Raw genomic sequence first — 20920 nt, 5'->3', positions numbered from 1 at the left:
CCTTAGGGGCTGTTGCTGGGTGGCACACTGGTGTTGTGAGCTATGTGACACTTTGGTTGTGATTGGTGTTTGTTTACATTTCAACTTCGGAGGTCCTTGTTGCTTGGGCAGGTTACAGCTAAGGGCCTCCGCATATGTGGATTTAGTGTTGCTATGTGTGGGTGTTGGTGGTGTGAGTTTAGAAGGGCTATGTGTTGCTTGACGTGTAGTGCGGGTGTTAACCTTCTCCTCTTGACTGTCTAGCACAATCTTGGGTGGAGACCGCGTTGCTTCCAGTTTGGCTATGTAAGTGCATCTCTCACAGGTTGTAGTGTTGGGTGGTAGGAGGAGAGGGTTGTCTGTGTACATGAGGCAATTGCTGCATTGCCCCAGTATGCCCAGATTCACCAGGTGGACAGGAGAAATCAACGGAAGCTGACCCTTGGACATGCCTGGTTTGGTGCTTTTTTTTTATATATATATATATATATATATATATATATATATATATATATATATATATATATATATATATATATATATATATATATAAAGTACAGGAGCTGTTTTCCCTTACCTTACCAAGGGACTTTGCAATTATAGGCTGTTTAGTGCCTATGATTAATTTCTCCTTATTAATAAGGAGAGTTGAGTGCTTGTATCAGTTTAAGGCTTCCTAGTGCTTTCCAGCAGGTATTAGAGCAAGTGCTAGTCACAGGGATGCTTAAAGGTAAGACGAAAAAAAATGTTTTATCCTAATCACTGCAGTGTGCACTAGAGAAGTTAGATGTGAAAGTAGGTAACTTAAGTTTTACCTGTCTAAAAAGTTAAGCTTTAGTGGAGAGTCACTATTTTTAAAACGGCAAGATAGATTGAAAGGGGGTGATCACTTTTGTATTCCGGTACTATGGAATACAGTAGAATGGCCAATAAATTTAAATAGTTAAAGGAGAGTGATTTCACAAAATGATAATTTTGTGCTTACTCACATATGCCAGTGAAAGCAGAGAGGAAATGAGATATATGGTCAAATTAACATAAGAGGCAGGCAGCTAGAAAGACGGTGGTATTTAAGAACACGACAGTGACAGCGTGGGGGGTGGGGAAACATTTCTGCCTGACTAACAAGAAACAGAGCTGTGATGTCTTTTGAAGTTTTAATATGCAGTTAAAAGCAGAACACAAGCAAAACACAAGGTAAAGAAAACAAATCACAGCACTCAGAATATAAAAAGGCAATAAACCAATACAAAATACAACACATAAAAAGCAAACCAACCTTTCCCTCACAGCAAAGTGTAGCAGAGTCTTACCTTCGACCACTACATGGCCACAATGATGAGGAAATCCCTTTTATGTTGCAACTTGTAAGTAATGGCATGGCATCTAGTTCCTAAGAGGTCATTACCCTATTGTAGTCTGCCCTTATCAGATCAGAGTACAATCCTACCTTTGGTATGTACCTTACCAGCCATTTGCAAGAGCTAAGGCAACCTCAAAGGTTCCTTACTAAAAGGATACAAGCAAACCTGATATGCAGAGTGCCTTAAAGCCCATTTCCCTCTATTCAGTCTCCTACAAACTGTTGAGGGGTGATCTATGCCTGACTTACAAGGCATCCACAAACCACACACTTAAGAATCACCTACAGGTTTGTAAGTCAAACATTACCAGAAATACAAGGTTAAGAGATCTGAAGTTTGTCTGCGACTTAAACAGAACATGCTGCAGATAGATGTGTCCCAGAGACTGCCACTCCTATGGAACAAGGGGTCCCATCCATGTGAAGCTGAATTAATCTATTACCCAATTTAAACACAACCTAGTCAACTGGCTGAAAAAGAAAGTTACACCGGGCCTGGCACCTACATCCATTTTGGACAGAGGTAGCTTACAATTTGCCTGGCTCTCGTGTTGTATCTGGATACAGGACATCATTCTTTTGAGAAAACATGGCTAGGCTTAGAAATGCCCCGCAGGTCATTAGCTTAATAGTCTATGATAATATATAGATTCACAGACTCTGAGGGGCTAAACATTTTGTGAAAACTCTGGGACCAGTGGACAGCCCAAATGGTAAACAGAATTGGAAAGGAAAGCTTGTTGCTACAAATCATTATTTTGACTGCCTGCTAAGCAGACATGGAGGTAAGCATCTTTTAAGTCTAGAGTGACCATGAAGGCATCTTGGAAGATAATGGACAATAGATTTTGCAATATAATCATTTTGAATTTTGGAATGTTGGTAAACTTGCTTAGCTCTGAAAGGTTAAAGATAGGCCTCCAGATGCTCTCCTTTCTTGGAGCTAGAAAAATCCTTGAGTAAAAGTAAATTCTCTCTTGACCTGGAGAAGCAAGATGAATGGATCCTTGAAGTAGTTTTCCTAGGATAGGTGGTAAGAGGCTTTCCTGCTCTTTTGGTTGTTTTGGAATGCCCAAGAAGGGTTGGATTTCTTTGAACTGGACGCAGTACCCCTTTTCTATCATGCTGATAACCCACTCGTCACTAGTGATGGGTTTTCCATTGGGTTATGAAGGAAGAGAGTTTTCCAGCTAGAGGCTTGAAGAGGAGGGTGGGCAGGGGTATGGGAGGCTAGGGCTGGAGGAGGGTGGGCAAGGGTATGGGAGGCTGGGGGTCAGACAGGAGAGTGGGTCAGGGGTATGGGAGGCTGGGGGTCAGACAGGAGAGTGGGTCAGGGGTATGGGAGGCTGGGGGTCAGACAGGAGAGTGGGTCAGGGGTATGGGAGGCTGGGGGTCAGACAGGAGAGTGGGTCAGGGGTATGGGAGGCTGGGGTTGAACATGGTCACAGTTGGTCTCTGTGTTGGTTGGGCTCTTTGGTACTCCCCATTCTATGCAATTACTTTGGTTGCCATCTCCTGGATTGTCTGGGTTATTACCATGGGTAGGCCTTCCCTTATCTTGTCTAGGGGAAAAATGCCAGGCTTTTTAAGGTAATTCCTACTGTAACATGGTGTGAGAGACTAATAAAATCCCTTCACAGGTTTAATTTGTTTTTTTATACAGCTTCTCAAAAACTTGTTCAGCTGGAGGACCAAGAAGAAATCACTTATGTGATGAAAGGGGGTACTGCCAGCACAGCTAGCTGGGATTTTGTAAATTATATGTCATTTGTGAATATCAAACTGATTTTTACAAGATGCTTGTGTTACAAATGTATTAGAACTGATTCGTACAAGATGCTGGTGTTACAAATGTATTAGAACTGTATGTCATATAATATGCTAGTGTTACAAATGTATAAGACTGTATGTCATGTTTATATCAAACTGATTTGTACAGACGTTTGTGCTGAAAATGTGCTTGTGTTTGAAATATATGTACAAGTGTGCCTTACTGGAGATAACAGAAATGTACATGCACTATTGTAACTGTTTGAATGTAAATGTTTTAACAGAGGAAACTGGAGGGTTAACCTCAGTCCAGCAAACTTTAGAAAAATATCTGAAATTAAATCACTTTATAGGCTAGGCCATAAAGGTGCTATCTCACAGGTTTCAAGGCAGCCAGAGAAATAAAGTCTGTACTAGGAAGCGTTCTGTACTGTCTCTGGACTTAACTAATTACTACCTGGAACTGTGGAGGTATGCAGTTGTTTTATGACTTCCAGCACTTGCCAAAGATCTGAGCAAAAGCCCTTGTGTGTATATTTTGACAGGTAGGTGTTACATCCTGCCATCTGCTAGCAATAGGGGGTTTGCATGAGAACTACAAGTCAGATGAACAGAAATGATGCAATTCTGCGAGCTATCCCAGCAGTAATATTTTAGATATTATTTTGAAAAGTCTCAGTGAGAGACAGAGCATTCTGTCTTGGACCTGACAACTAGAACCACCATTCACCACCTCATTTGCCTTGCTTTAAGTAACTGGGGAATAGTAACTCTCAGATACAGTCAGGAATATAGTGAAGCTGAGTTCAGATATTGTTTTTTTGTTTGAGACTGTTCCTTCAATGTTGTTTTAAATATTTCCTGTGATTTGGTACCCTGATGTAACTGTGAATATATTAGTATTTTCTTGTTCTTTTATTATTTATTATTAAATATATTTAAACTGTTCATTGTGGCTGATCTTTGTAGAGATATTTAAGTTTTGAGAGTACGTGCATATTTATTTGGTGACACTGTGTGGGCCTCTCCTAACAGCCTTGCCCTTGGTCAAATTACCATTTGTATTAATATTACATAGTAAAACTGCACACCCTTTGTTGTTAAAGACCTTAAAGTAACTGCCAAGGGGTTCTGCTGGCAGTGACAACTACTTTATAGTCTGGGCAGAAGGAGACATAGCTAGTAAACCTGTGCCAGCCTTTCCCATGTATGTGTGTGTGTGTTTATGTAACATTTGTTAACCGGGAAAGTCAGACTTGGAACAAAGCCAATTTTCAGTAGAGGCCCAGGGAGAAATGCTCTAGACGCATGTCTTGAAAAGTAGGAGGAAACTGGAGCACCCGAAGGAAACCCACGTGAATGCAGGGAGGACATGCAGACACTGCACAGAAAGCACCCCAGCTGAGAATTGAACTGGAGAACCTCTTGCTGTGAGGTGACAATGCTACCGCTGTACCACTATGCTGTCCTATTGTGTCCCCATGTGTAAATCAAATCTCCAAGAGAGAGTGTGTGTGTGTGTGTGTGTGTGTGTGTGTGTGTGTGTGTGTGTGTGTGTGTGTGTGTGTGTCAGCTACTTGGGCAGGGACACAAAACACTGGCTGGACAGATTGTTGGAGGAATTCGCTTGGAACCCTGGCTAAGGACTCAATGCTACAGCTGGGCCAGTGGGGACTCTTACTGGGTACCTGGAGAAAGAGGAAGAAACCAGCCTCAGACCGACTGTGGTCTCTGTGTGCTCTTAAGGGAAATTGCACTTAATGTGGAGAGCTGAATATGGATATACTGTGGGTGTACCTGCTATCTCCCAGTGAACGTCCCAAACTGCTGTCAATGGTGAGGATTGAGGCTCCTTGATTACTGGTCCAGTTGTGGGTCATTACACCTTGTTTAACAGAGCATCCAGTAGTTCAACTTTAATGTGATCTGACAGAGCTGAGTAATGAGCCATGCATGTTTGTGGATAACAAACTATGGCAGTTGCTCAGCAAGATGCAAGCCTCTATGTCACTTAATTTCCTTTGATAAGGTTTTATCCACAACAGAGACCACCTTGGCTAGAATTTTGTGCTGGGGAGATTCAAGGTACTATACCATATGGAATTGGCAATTTGAAGCTCTCATTGCCAGGGTGCCAGAGGTATACACTTTTCCACAAATCTAACAGTCTACTTTCCCTGTCATTAGGCAGGGGATGTCTGGCTGGTCCCTTAAGATACACGATGGTCAGTGGAGACAACAGAAAAATCAGCCTTTGGATTTTTGTAAAAGTGCTTGTGAGCCTCAAGCGCTCTGTAAAACCAGCTGGTTTCCTAGCAGCAGGGGTAGAGAATCAGGATGCAAAGCAATGCCTTCAAAGGCATGATCCAGTAGTGTGTGTGTACAATCAGAATAGCCAGTACTCTCGGATAAGGCAAACTTAGCAGTTCCTTGTAATGGATCTGAGCCTGAGAGAACATTTTTCTTTCCCAACTGAAAACCACCTCCATTCTATGGAAGGTATCTCGGAAGGAAAGGTCTTGGGGGTGGTGGTGGGGGGGGGGGTAGAAGAGACTGTCTGTTAAAAAGGGATGAGCTGAGGCTGCATCTGACCTCAACTTCTATTAAGGTTTTGGTAAACAGGATGTCTCCCTAGAAACCCATTATGCAGACATCGGAAGATAAGGCCTGCTAAGCAACCCTGGACATGACCGCCATGTGCACTGTGGTAACTTTGTAGGCAACCTGGAGACCATATCACCCTTCTGAGGGACAAGTCAGAGGGTCAGGACCCAGGAGTTGCCAGAGCAGAAGGCTGCCAAGGTACCTCACCTGGGTCAGTCGACTTATGGACTACAGTTGCAGCTTTCTCAGTAACGTTAGGGTCCTTGGTCTTTTTGTTTTTTTCAGAATGACTGTAGCTGATGCTGAAGTTGGTTGAGGCCTTGTGGTAGGTATGGACCGAGACACCACAGAGGAAATGAAAGAGGATGACTCCATATGGGCAGCTAGTACCTTGGCCCCAAGTTTTAAGGTTTTCACACAAAATTTTGCACAATCAGAATAATTATAGATACTCCATTGAGGCTCCAAGCAGTACAGATAAAATTACTCAATATTTTTGCAGGATTTGCTTTCCACACTTTAAGCACTCAATGACTTTTATGAGCATTCTGAACCTTGAATTAATACAGAAATTTCCCAAATGGGTACTTACCTGACTGGAAGAAGGTTCTCTGGAAAAATGAGCTGACAGACTGCAAGCATTCAAAACACATGTGAAACGCATCAGACTGCATGGTTAAAAAGAACTGAAGATGGCACAGATGAACATCCTTCTTATACCCTGACATCCAGACATCATTCATTGGATCGCCATCTCCTAGAGATGATGCAAAGACTCTGGAAATTGGGCCATTTGCAGGCTTCTGCATGGCAGTAAGAACCAGGAATCAGTACTGTTGCACTAAGACGAACATCAGCGTGTAACTAGCTAGCAAAATGCACAACACAATAAAATAAGGGAGAAGGAAAGATACAAAAGAAAAAGGAAATTAACAAACATAGCTGACACAGTCATAGATTTATATTAAGTAAGCAGTATATAACAACCACTGCAGGCTTATCCCAACAATATCGTACAAGAACCCTTGAAAATTAGGTAATAGTTCAGCAGATGAACTGGGCCTGTCCCATGAGCTATGCAGTGACTGACCAGTTTTTAAGTAATGCCCTAGTTTCTTATTATGACCATCTAAAATGTAAAACATCCTTTTAAAGTCTGTTTAAAATGAGCCTTTTTCTTAAATGTCTTTGTTAATAGCACAATTATATAAACCAATACTGTTTGCAGTTGTTATACAAAGAGGTACCCTTTTTATTGCAGTAATACAAGAATTAGTTTTGAGGCACCAGGCTATTCTAACTGCATTTTTAATATTCTATATGCAGAATACTGACCCAGGAATTCAACAAAGGCCTAATGTGAGGCATACAACTTCCAACGCGACCTGCCTATATGTAATTCAGGAACATACTAGCCACAAGAAGGTGGGACCTCATTATCAGCTAATTTACACATTCCCAGAACTTCAGGTACTACTGAGATGTTTGGATTATGGCTGTTCTGCATGTCACCATAGTAACCTGCTACTTGTATAGGCAGATGAATCCCCCCACTCCCCCAGTCACGCTCTCACACATGTGCACCATCATTCTCACGTGTGCACACACACACACGTGCGCACACACACAAGTACGCGCACACACGCGCGCGCGCACACATGCACACACACCAGTCCATGTACCCATCTCTACCCTCCCCCATGGTCCCCCCACCACCGTAATACTTCAGTATCATTACAGCACCCATGATTTAGGTACTGGATGTCCAGTGGTTGCCCCCTCCACATTCCCATACTGCTGTTATTGCCATTATGGCATTCAAGAGAGTAAGCCCTGGTGTCTGGTGGTTTACTCCCACCCCAATCTCAGTCATGCTGTATGTGCCTTTTGAGTATATAAATGAGTATTCCCTGGTGCCTGGTGTATCCCCACACCCCTGTCCCAATCAATGGTATCAAGGTAGCATTAAGGCACTGTATTCCCTGGCAGTCTACTGTTCCTTCCCACACCTGATTCCCATACAACAATTGGCGATATTACCGTTCCTAAGTGTATCTGGTGCCCTCCCACCATCCCTGTCATGCTAGTTTGTGTTTTAGTGCACTATTCATAGGCGTTTACTAGGCTAATGACTACAAGGGCCTTTTTAAGCCTAGCCATGCAGCACAAATCTCTGACAAGTTCTGATACCCTTGATAAGTGTTAGCATGGGCCTGGGAGATTAACCATTTACAGGTTACCTGTGTCCATTAGAAACATAGGTACCAAACCAGGGATGAATTTCCGGTTTCCCATCCAATTGTCCAAGTTGCACTTGAATTGGGTTAGGGAGGAATTCTGCTTCTCATGAATGGGAAACATGTTCCATAGATGGGGTACTCTCTGGGATACATACCCATCTCTATAGCAGGTCCTATTTACATCAAAGGCAAGGTTTAAGTCTTTAGAACAGGTAATTCTGGTGCTGTTTGTTTTGTGGATATGTGAGAGGTTCATCAGAGTGGGGTCTGACAATGCCCTGTATGACCAGGCATAGATCTCCCCTCAAAACCCTGTAGGAGAAAGAATACAGGGATAGGGCCTTGAGGCAGTCTGCACAGGACAGATTACTTATGCCCTGTATTCTTTTAGTGAGGAACCTCTCTGGACGTTCCAGTTCTTGGATAGGCCTGGTTAGGTACATACCAAAGGGGTCATTGTACTCAATGATAGGTCTGATGAATGCTGAATACAGTGGAACAATGACTTCCTTGGACTTAGATGCCATACCTTTGTTTATATGTTGCACAACATAGAATGATTTCCTCACCAATGTAGACACATGATGATCAAATGCTAGATTACTATCTGTGTGTGTCCCTAAGTCCCTGACTACTGGGTTAACTCTAATGGGTGCATTGTCAATATGATAGTTACCAGGGATGGGTGACTTCCCAAAGGATACTACTATGCATTTCTTGACATTTAGTTTTAGCCTATGGCTCTGACACCAGTTGTCTGTCTGTCAGCCCCTTCTGGAGAACATCTGTGTCAGGGTGAGATTCAATGACGGCTCCTAATTTGCAGTGTTCTGCAAATTTAGTCAGCCAGAGACCACTGACACTGGCCTTGACTTCTAAGAAGTAAATGACAAAAAGGAGCAGTCCAAGGACTGATCCCAGAGGGACTCCACTTGTAACCTGCCTCTTTGTAGAGGTAGACTCCCCAATTCTAACTTCCTGGGTCCTGTCTGTGAGCTCATTGGCTATCCACTGGGTGAAATAAGGGTTTGTACCTAAATCTCTTGCGTTTCTCAACAATGCGAGTGGGGTATTGTGTCAAATGCCTTGGCCAGGTCAAGGTAGGCAATGTGAACAATTTTGCCCTCATTTGTTTTGGTAACCTTTTTAAAGAGGTCTATCAGGTTGAGTAGACATAATCTGCCCTTGACAAAGCCAAACTGGGTTGGGTCCACTGTCTGGAGGTTTACTATATCGCTACTGATCATCTCCATGATAATTCCCTTCCGTGACTTTACATATAAGACTAGTGAGACTCAAGGGGCTGTAGTTTTCAGGGTCTGTAGATGGCCCACCTTTGTGCAGAGGGATGACTGTTGCATTTCTCCATTCATAAGGCACAAAGCCTGTTTGGAGGCTACAGTTAAACAGTAATTCCAGAGGCCCTGATAGGTCATGTTTCATGCTATTTAGAAGGCATCCTAGGATATTGTCTGGGCCCATTGATGCAGTGTTCTTGGTCTTAGATTGAGCATTAAGGACCTGTTCCCGAGTGATAGTAGGGGGAGTTTTATTTGATATTTCCTGAGGGAAGGTTGAGCGGAACAGAGGAGTAAAGTTGGAGCTGAATTTATCAGCCAGGAGGTTTGCAATATCGTCTGGCTCAGTATAGGTGGCTCCATTTACAATAAGCTCTGCACAGAACTGTGTATTGTCTTTGCGGTTGCGGATATAGCTAAAGAATGCGTTGCAGTTGTCCTTGGCCTGGGAGGCCAAACTTACCTCAAATTTAGCTTTGGTAGACTTTATTTGTTCTCTGAGGTGTTTGTTTAGTTTGATGAGTGCTTTTATCCTGCTGGGTGCTGCAACTCCTAATTTTTGCCATGATTTTCTTCCTCCTGTTATATAGTGACTGATTTTGTGATTCCACCAAGGTGGCTTGTTTTTTTAGGTTAGTCCTGTACTTCTTCCTGGTGGGTACAGCTGCATCTATGCTGCTATTAACACTCTTGTACAGGGTTACTGTGAACAGTTATGCATAGGCAGAAGTGATCACAGGGGTTTATGGGGGGGGGGGGTTGAAATTTTACCAGGTTCACACTTAATAGTAGGAGGTTAGCCTTAGAATAGTTCCTGAATATTCCAGGTTTAGCTGGGGGTCCAGGTTTTTTTTTTTTTTTTTTTTTTTTTTACTTCAAAAGGAGACCATTTTGTGGTCTGACCTTACCAGGGAAGGCATTACAGTAGGGGGTGTGCAGCAGTCTCCCATATTACTGAGGAAAAGATCCAGTATGGTTGCACCCCTGGTTGGTGTATTCACCATCTGGTCCAAGTAGTTTGTGTTTACAAAATCCAGGAATCTCTGTGCCTGTGCATTTGGCGTCATACAGGATTCCCAGTTAGTAGTGGGATAATTAAAGTCTCCCATGAATATGGTATTGGGTTGGATGGTTTGTGTTTCTAATAAGTTTAAATACATGGTATGGGTTTCCTGGGTCATAGAAGGGGACCTATACCTTGCAAGGAAGTGGTCCTGGACTTTACAAATGGTGTTTTGAACATGGAAAAACTCAAGTGCACTGGCCTGTATGACCAGCTGTGAAGAATATTTATTTTTGATGTAAATAGAGACACCTCCACCTTTAGTCCCGGCTGTGAAGTAGCATGCCTAAATGTGGAAGGCATTATAATCTTGCACTGTTGGTGTGCCCTCCACGGCTTTAAACAATGTTTCAGTGACTGCACAGACATCAGCATTCTCTAGGGTAAAGAGAGCTTCAAGGGAGTGGAGTTTTTTGTTTAGACTTCTAGCACTGAGCAGTAATACCTTTAGATTTTCTTAGTTTTGATTTGCTATGTTAGAAGTACGTTCAGTTTGGCACTGCCTAAAAAAGGCACTATGGGGGAAGACAATATTTTAGCTAATATTCAAAAGCCCAGAGGAGAGGTGCAGACCATCCCTGGCAAAGCACCGTGGTCCGCTGGCCATATCCTTCTATGGTGACAAATATTGCACAATGAATTATTGCCATTCCTTGGCAAGTACTGTATTCTCCTATCCCTGTAGTAACAATGGTACTTTTATAGCACTGTAGTGTGTGTGTGTGTGTGTGTGTGTGTGTGTGTGTGTGTGTGCGTGTATCTCCCTGCTCCTAATCCCCATAGTAATGGTGGTGCTGTCATGGCATCTTTTAAACTTTTTCCATAGTGTTCAGTGGTTCCATCCCACCTTCACCCCCACATGCACAACATCAATGTTACAGCACTTTTACTGTAAGCTCTGGTGTCTAGTGGTTTTCCCCACCATGTTCATGTTCACTGATGAACACAGTCATATGGCTGTGCCGATCTACACAGCATAGCACTCTCCTGAATTGCTCGACTGGGTAGAACATTTCCTGGGGGCAGTTCTGGGGAGGGAACACATGGCTAATCATACGCCTCTTCCCCCAAAATGACTCATGAGCATTTAGCATAGCCACAGGGTCAGCTCTTCATGATCATGTACGTCTTCATGTTGGAGAACCATGCAGCATTGTGTAAGTGTGTTTACTGAACACTAAAAACACACTGGGATGGATACATGGCCATGTACATGTAGCGGTACCTTTACAAATCTAGCTCCGTCTCTCTCTTGCCTGCCATTTTATGCAGGAAGGACCACTGGATCCTCGGAGAGAAGAATTTGAGCATAATTATGTAGACACAAGTGGCAGGTTTTACTAAATGCTAACACAGTGAAAGAGTTCAATGATAATTTAAACGTCAAAGCAGTTTTAAAGACATGCCCACTGAAACGCTGCTTGAGTGCGCTGGTCTTCTTGCTTCATGTGCTTGTGCACTTAATCTAGTTACTGCATTTTGGGTGAATCTGAAGTTGTTTCTATTGCAGAAAGAAACAAAACAAAGGTTCCATCAAAAGAGCCACTGTGGCTTTGCTTTATTTGCTCTAATTACTCAATAAAGAATTATAAAAAATCAGTGAGGATTCAAAAGTTATGTAGCTGTAAATCCTTAAGGGGTCAACTGCAAATTCCCTATAAGCCTCCTTCAAAGGAGGTTTGAGTATAACTCCGTGAGGTCTCTTATCTGCAATGATCTTTCTGATTTGTTTAGTGTTTAAAGACATTAAAGCATTTATTCCCTCTTCCCCAAGGAGCAAAGTGCAATGTCCATTACAGCAAGGCAAACTGCTAGAATGTGCTTATGCACACTTAGGTTCATAGGTTGGTACTAGGCTATTGGCCTTAGGGCCTATACAAGCCTAGCCATAACAATTCCCTGGCTATTTCTTCCCACAGTATTTACTTCCCTGGAACCCTGTCTAACAGGGCGACTGACGTGATCCACAGGGTGAATTTCTGATCTCCCATCCACTCGTCAAGGTTCCTTTTGAAGAGGGCCAAAGAGACGCTCTGCTTGACATGTACGGGCAGTCATGCACAACTAAGTAATGTGCACCCTATGGCTACGACTATGCACAACTAAGTAATGTGCACCCTATGGCTACGACTTGCCCCCGAAGCCCTGCTATTAATGCAGTGTGTGAATATAACTGGATGACCGCTAGATGAATCATTCTGTAGTGAGACCCTCCTCAACATTTCCACACTAGATAGGCATGCTAACACTATCCCCTCTGGTCCCATACCTTCCTAGTTCACTTCTCCAGCGCTTGGTCCACCAGTCACAGTACAATAAGAAGTACAAAAGCAAGTGCAAGCCACATTCTATTATTTAATTTTTAAAAACGAACTATTGTTTCCTACCTTGAAGGGCTTCATAGAGTTCTGGATCGTTGGAACAACCCACTGAAAAGGAAAAAAAATAATTTAACATACTCAGCAAGGCATTTTGTTTCACCAATACATGCTGTCATTAATGCGCTACATTAAAATAGATGCAGTGTATTGAGAGTCAATCAGTAACAGCTGATTGTGGAAGTTCAAAGCACCACCACTATAAATACTGCTCAATGCAAACATTTCCAGATGGTGTCATGAACGTTTCAAGTCCTACTTCACTCTACCAAAGGAGAGATGGCCCTCCAGGGCTTGCTTTAGAACATTCTCTATTGGAGACATGTTGCAGTCACTTCACTTTGTGCATAACTTCACCCCAAGCATATTCTCTCAGTCTTGTCTCAATTAACTAGTGGAAGTTGCCACACTTCAGAGGGTGCACAAGCACATTTTCTGTTTACCAAGTATAGTAGCAAACTTGCAATCTACACGTCAGCTTTTCAACTTCTGAGTAAGTAAGCTCCTATAAATCAAGAAATATCAATAAATATCTGATCCAATCTGCTGGAGTAATGCATGGACATCTACTTGCTCGACTTAACTCCATTAATCAAAGATGCATAGAGTAACTCTATGGGCATAAGAGGTCTGGCAGAAGGGTATCTGGAACTTACCAAGGTAGTCATTAAGTGGTCAACTGTTGTGGTGACAATGCATCCACTGTCTCTCAAATATAAGGGATTCCTATTAGATGGTAAATGGTCAGGATGAAGTCAAAGCAATGCATTCTCCAGGGTGGTAGCCTGAGGACAGTGAAAAGGCTGAGAGTCAAAAGACAGAGTATGGAAGCTTTAAAGAAGGCTCGACTCTGGCATTAGGTAGTCAATATAATGCAACATAAAATGGTAAACCAAGGACCAAACAGCAACTGACCCACATTTTAAAGTAAACACAAGAAACAGATAAACTCCAGCTGGAGTGTCTTTCAAAATAGCATTACCAAGGGTTGTTAGACAATTGGTAGTAAAAGCCATTTTCTGAAGACGAACTAAGAAGGTCTGCTTAATGATTGCCAGGTCTTCCCACACCACTTCACAGGAGATTAACAGCTTATTCATGCACACCCTTCAAGCACAACTTAACTGGTCATACCCAGCAGAAGAGCAGATAGGGTATTGAAAACGGCAGCCACCCAAGGTGCAAGGTGTTAGGAGGCACAATCAGCATATGCCAATCAGTTAGTAGTGCAGTATAGGCATCAATTTCCATAGTGGCATTTCTGGTAACAGTACAGAACTAAATTCAGATACTGAAGGATTCGTTCACCCTTGTACTAAGGCTTAGGGAAAACGGTGGAAAGATCAATGGCCTAGCTGAAGGACAACTCATTGACCACCTTAGCCATAAGAGAGGGGCTAAACCTCAGAAACCCTGTCCTTATAAAAGATGCGGAATGAAGGGTTAACCTTAACAGCTTGCAGCTCAGACTCGCCTAAAAAAAATAAAGGTCACTAGAAGGATAACTTTCCCATCTACAAAATTTTACAGAAGTTGATGCCATTGTTCCAAAAGGTTGCAGAGTACGTTTTTTTTTTTTTTTTTTTTTTTTTTTAACAAGTTTATGTTCCATGGAGAAGGAGGAATATATATTTTTAACATGTTTATGTTCCATGGAGAAGGAGGAATAGCTTTCCAAGGTGGATTCAGGTGAAGGACACACTTGACAAATTGCTTTACCTTAAGCCTAGACAACAATGGGAATCAAGAGGCAAGCATGCAAAAATATCTGAAAAGTGTGCCTGAACAAGAGTATGCTAGGCCAGTTCTTAGGAGATCACAAAAGTAAGATGGCAGAGACCCCAGTTTGAGTAGGTTCCTGCTTGTTAGCATGATACCAGGCAGACAATCTTTATTAGTATATACAAGGCTTTTTAGTATGACAGGTTTCCTTGCCTCCTGAAGAAACTGCATCAAGTCCTGACAAAACTGGTGTCTGAAAGGGATCAGAATCCTATCATTCAAACTGTAAGGCAGGGGGATAAAAGGTTGGGATGAAACAGACATCCCTTGTGTTGTATATACAAGTCCACTCTCTAGGGCAACTTATCATGATGGTCCCTAGCTGGATGATAAAGTGGAACCAGTGATGCCTGGGCCAAATTGGGGCCACCAGCAAGATATATTTACTTGTCCCTCTTGATCTTTAAGACCACTGGGACTAGAGACAGAGGAGGAAAGGCATAAAGAAACCTCCCTCCCCAAAAGAAAGGAAATTTTGTCCGTCCTTCAGGCCCGAGGGTAAGGAGTCTTAGAGCAAAACAGACAGAGTTTTTTTTTTGTGGATGGAGGCAAATGGCTCTATCAGAGGAATGCATCATTTGTAGACTAGGTCTAGGAAGACATCACTGCTCATTCACTTGTGAGGGTCTTCCTAGGATCTACTAAGACAATCTGTCAGGACATTGTCCTGGGAGGGAACGGAAATTTCTTGGAAAGACATGTTTGCTTTTAGAGCCTGTTCCCAAGCTAGAAGACCAGTCTGTATAGCTGCTAATATACGGCCCACATCTGCTTATTTGTGTATTGTTGTGTGGTCTGAACATCCTGAGGGGACCATGTGCGAGAGAAGATTTGCAGGGCCTGAATCAGTGCCCACATTTCCTTCATGTTGATGTGCTCTGTCCTTTTGGTTTGGGGACCACTGCCCTTGGACTCTAAGTTTGCCTTGTCCACTTCCTCCAAGCTAGGTTTGAGGCATCTGTGTGCAGGTCCTGTGAGGGAACAAAAAGTTTGAAAAGAAGACCTGGGTAGAACTTTATCTGAGAAACCCAACACTGACATTTTTTTTTCAGAAAGGGGAGAAGTGGGACCTGAGTGGCTACAGAATGATAATGTTGGGACCATATAGAGTTTAGATACCAGTGAATCCTTCTTGTGTCCAATCTTGTTAAAAGGAACCATGGATATGGATACTGCCATGAACCTCAAAGCTCTGAGAATCTCCCTTGCAGAGGAGGACTGAAGGGGCAGAAGGGATTAAAAGTAGTTGGAGAGAGAATGGACCTTCACTTACTGTAGGAAGGCCACCATGAGGCTTGTATCTAGTCTGCAAATCAGAAAGATAAGGTCTAGGGTAGGAACCAGTGTGGACTAAGTTTATGGTGACCCCCAGACTCTGCAGAATGGAGGCAATTTAGCTGAGAAGCTGTTATAGAATCTCCTGAGAAGATGCACGAGGTATGGGAATATTTGAATTCTGAGTTCTGCAAAAGGCAAGAGTTGATGTTAGACATTTTGCGAAGACTCTGGGGACTGCAGACCTGAGGTGAGGAGGCTTGGATTAGCAGACTGTCTAGGCAGCCCTTCAACAGGAGCTAGGTACATTGTGAAGACTCTGGAGGCTGTAGTAAACCCAAAAATGAAAACACAAAGAGCCAATAGAACAGGAATTTCCTAAAAAAGAGAGGTGTATGGGAAGATGCAGGAATGCATCCATCAAATCCAAAGATACTAGAAATGCCTGTGGAAGGATAAGAGTCAGCATTCTGAAAGTGAGTACTATGAGAAAGGTATTGAGCTGGGTGAGATCCACTATGGGTCTACACTGTCCTCCTTTGCTTGGTACCACAAACAGTGCGGAGTAGAATTATCATCTCACAAACTGAGGAGGACCTGGCCCTATGGTGCCTTGGGACTGTAGTTACCAAAGAACAGCAGGAAGAAGATTTAACTAGTTGTGGAGCAGAAGTGGAATGCCTTTGAAGGGAGGCAGTTCTTTCCAGGACATACTGTAACCATTTTTGGTGATGGTAAGTACCCACTTGACTTTAGGAATCTTTTCCCAATCTGTAGAGGAAAGAGTAAGTCTTTTGAGAGGGGAAGGGCTGGAGTGAAGGGGGGGATTAGAAAGATAAATCGCAGAGACTTGTCTATGAAGGAAGGCCTCCCAGCTCTGGGGTCCCTTTCAGGTTTTTCTGGAAATCTTTTTCTGGGTGCTTTCTTGTATTTCAGAGAAGGCCTATGTTCCTGTCTAACAAAGGATGTAGGCTTGGGCCAGGTATTTCCTCTGGTACCCATGCACAGGGGTAAGAATCTGTTTGCAGTACTTCATAATTTTATTTTGCTTCAGCAAGGTTTTGAATAAGCTAGCTCCAAACAAAAGATCCCTGTCAAAGGGACAATTAATGGGTTTAGTCTTGAAATCTTCTGGCAGAGGAGCAACCAGGTGCATCTCTGAATGATTGAACCATTAGTAGCTGCTCTGGAAGAGGCTGCAACAGCATCATAGCTGAATTTTATACTATGGCTAGAGACTTGAGTGGCCTGATTTACCAAAAATGAAATTGGTTGCTTGGAGTCTGATACATCAGCTTGTTCAGAAATCAGAATTTGGTCATCTGGGTCTGACAACCAGGGTAGAAGCACAGACCTTTTTTTTCCTTGCTTATCCATAGTCCTGCTGTCCTTGTGTGACAGTAGGGCATTAGCATTTGGCAGTAGCTTATAAGGTTTGTCTGTGGCTAAGGAAACAGTTGAAGGATCAAGCTTCAGGATTCTTAAAAAGCAACTGGAGATCATCTGGAATCTTGAAGAATCTGTCTGGCCTTTTGGAAGCTGGGAGCCGAGAGTCACCAGCTGTGGAAAAAAGTCTGTAGTATCTCTTTTGGCCAGATATTTGCTTAGACTCACACTCAAAATGTTCATCATATTTATAATGTTTTTTCAGGAGGATTCCTCTTCCAAAGGGGAATCAGGAGAGGGTGAATCCTCAACGGGCAGCAGACGGATAGGAGAGTGAATGTGAGACAAATAAGCTAAAGAATGGTCTTCAGAATCTGAGGCCTCCTTCTCTTCAAAGAAGATCCCACAGTAAACATCTGTGAAGTGGGTGGAGGAGCTAAAAAGGAAGGAGGTAGACTTGAACAGGCCCAGAGTAAAGTCCATCCACTCCTCCTTCCTAGGAGGAGGAGGAAAGGAAACACATGCAATTCCTTTGTTGCTTTTTCTTTGGGGTGACATACACTTCATGTGCTAAGGCTCTGACCCCTGGTGTACTTCTGGTCCCTCTGAGATAATGATCCACAGTTCCCCCTTTTCAGATGCGGTAGTAGTCTCTTCAGGAGTGCTGTCCCTCTGATGCCATACCGGCCTCCAACAACTGAGCCACAATACAAGGCACATCAGGCAGAGTTTGACATATTGTTTCCAACCTCTGCAGGTACGTCAGAATCAGACTGGGTAGACAGAGTCACAAGCCTAGGCTTTTTGATTTTCTTCTTTGGAGTGGAAAGTACATCAGGTATGTAGGGATCTACCACCTTAGAATGGGCCAAATGCTTCAGCTGTTGGGTCTCTAAGAACATGTTTCACAAAAACAGAAAAGCAATATCTTGGCTACAAAGGACTTGCAAATGGAACAAGATTTGTAGTTGTGTTCTGTGCCTAAGCACTAATGACACCGGGAATAAAGGTATTTGTATGGTATCTGCCTACTGCACTCACCCTTACCTCTTCTGACAATCTAACAAAATCACAGAAAAAAAAAAAAGTTTAAACATGAAGGAAGGTTCCCTAATAGTGCACTTATATGAATCAGAGACTTATAGTAGAAACAACTATGCAACCATGCAAAAATCAGACCAATGGATGAGAGACCTGCATTAGGGCTGGTAGCAGGATTTGCCAACATACACCCGCTGATATACCCCTACACTTACGAGCTGAGGCCATATGTCAGATGTACATTTCTGTGAAGGTTTAGGTTTTCACCACTGACATCTGGCTGGGGTACCAATCTGTTTGCAATACTGCAACAGTGACTTGAGTCAGCACATCATACATCTGACAAAGGAACACATATACTAACAAAAAACAATTATTGCAGTCTAACAACCTAACTGTTCTCACAATTAATCTGTTCTCACCATTGTCATAACAAATATTGCTGCAGTCATGAGGGTTGTAGCTGAAAACAAAAGGTCACTGTTAATCTCTATAGGCTAAAAAAGAAAAGAGAAAGCCATGCTTGGACCAACTGCCCATATATTGTAATCAAGGCAAACTAAAGTGCGAGCAAAAGAGTAGTGACAGGATGGCAGTCAAGTAAGGCAAAACAGCTAGGAGATGCCAAAGCACAGTACAGTACAGTTGTACAAGTAAACTTACCACTACACTACACTACATATTCCAATAGAGCACTGTTGCAGTTACCTAAACTACATGGATTATATTCTGCCAATGATATCACCAGTCAGTTTTCAAAGCTTCAAGGCACCTTCTACACACCTCAACTGCTGTGGGACTTGAGAGCTACCTAAAAACAGTGATTAGGGCACCACAGCTTCAGAGCTTTCATGTCTCAAGGAGGAGGAATAAACCCTGAAAAAAAAAGTTATACTTCTATATATGAAAACACATACATGCAAACACACAAAATACATATACATCTAGCAGAAAAAGGGGAAAATGAGAGGAGGATGCAGCTACTGCAAAAATGACCTAACAGAACATCTACTGTTATGGAAAGTTAACATTATACAAGTGCACTAAGTTCAACACTAGATCACTACTGAAGTAGCTTACGTTACATGGGTAGATAACCAGAGCTTACGAATTTGAGAATCCTGGAGTATAGTTATAGCAAAACCTACTCTCAATCTGGAAAAAAGAATTATATTATGCTTTGCAAAAGTATAAACAGAGGAACAAGTTGCTGCCTCTTTGCAAAAACCACAGAAGAAGCCAAAGTTCTAGTGGACTGAGATCAGACTCATCTTGGAAGTGAATTATGGTGAGAATTACTGAAAGAAACTGCATGAGACAACCATTTAGAAGTTGTTTGTTTTGACAGTGGTTCTGGTTCTTTTTATTTTCTTATCTTCATAACTAATAAGTACTGATCAGCTTTCCCGAAGACGTCAGGGACTGGCTAGAAAAGAATTAGGAACGGTTCTTTGTACAGTTTTACTTTGTCGAGGGAAAGAAAGACTCTTCCTAGGGATGTATTCAGGAGACTTCCCAGGAAAAACTATTCGGTGGGAAGGAATGAGAGGTGATTTCTGTAGACTCCCCCAGACTCCGGAGGAGTTCCTTAATGTGTGTCACTGAATCTTGACATTTGGAAAAAGGGTCTGCAAATATATGACAATCATCCAAATATGGAAAGAAATGAATACCTTGCAGTTTGCAGTGAGCAACGACTGCAGCCAGACTCTTTGTAAACACCCTTGGTGCAGCAGATACACCAAAGGGTAATACAGAGAACTGGTAATGTAGGCCAGAAACACAAAAATCAAAGTTTGAATTCTCTTAAAACTGGTATGCAATGTTAAGTATGTTTTAAGTCTAACTGCCATAAAAGTAAAGGAGGCATGAGAGGTGACAGTTTGGAAGGATAACATTTTGAACTTTGGGACTATCAAAGAGATTGACAAATGGGAGGCCTAGGACTTGTCTAAGATGCATCTTTCTCTGTCACAAGAAAGACACTTGTAAAATCCTTTCCTTGTCTGACTTGAGGGCAATAGTTCTATGAAGCCCAGAGACGGCATCTGCTCCAAAACTGAAGGAAACAGGGAAGTCTGGTTTGCAGAATGAGAATGAATCCCCTTTAAAGAAGGGACTCCCATTGCCACCTGTAGCCTTGCTGAATTATTCTCAGAACTCATTTGTCTGTGATTATCTGATGCCACCAAGGAAGATGAAAACCAAAAGGACAGATTTAAGGGATTGCCAAGGTGAGATGGAGGAGAGAACTTGAAGGAGCAAGTAGCCATGACGACTTTCTGGGCTGTTCTTCGCACTAGGAGATTCCCCTTCTTTTTTGAACCTACTTGCCATTGTTTTTTTTAAATGGTTTGCATCTTGCTGAGACTCTTGACGCTTGAATCGCATTTCCCCTTTCATCAAATCTTTTAAGGCCCTAAACAGCAGAAATGCCAAATAATAAATCTTTGTCTTGGGAGAATTTAAAATCTCAGCTTTAACATCTTCTGGAAAGTTTTGAGAACACAGCCAAGCTTATGTTTTCATAACTGGACCAGCAGTAGCAGTAGCAGCTCAGGATACAGCATTAGCAGAATCATAAGAGCACTTTAAGGAATACTGGGTTACCTGAGAAGTAGCAACTAATACAAAATTTAGAGAACATTTAACATATGAAGGAAGGATAACTTTCATGTTCTCAAAAGAAACCAGTACAAAATTTAAAATATGACCCTGTCAGTTATAAATTCTGAAAGTTA

General features: G+C 42.4%; 1 protein-coding gene across 1 annotated transcript in view; it reads right to left on the bottom strand.

Annotated features, from left to right (window-relative positions):
• DGAT1 (diacylglycerol O-acyltransferase 1) overlaps positions 1-20920 on the bottom strand; it is a gene marked incomplete in the record, with an annotated part of 1335127 nt that overhangs the window by 564632 nt on the left and 749575 nt on the right. The window contains 1 exon segment of the mRNA XM_044067713.1: positions 12705-12746. Coding sequence (XP_043923648.1) covers positions 12705-12746 — 42 coding nt within the window.

Source organism: Protopterus annectens, chromosome 3.part1, assembly GCF_019279795.1.
Source record: "Protopterus annectens isolate FY-2018-M chromosome 3.part1, PAN1.0, whole genome shotgun sequence".
Classification (NCBI taxonomy): Eukaryota; Metazoa; Chordata; order Ceratodontiformes; family Protopteridae; genus Protopterus; species Protopterus annectens.
Note: the sequence above shows the minus strand (reverse complement) of the source record. Positions and strands in the feature narration are given on the sequence as shown.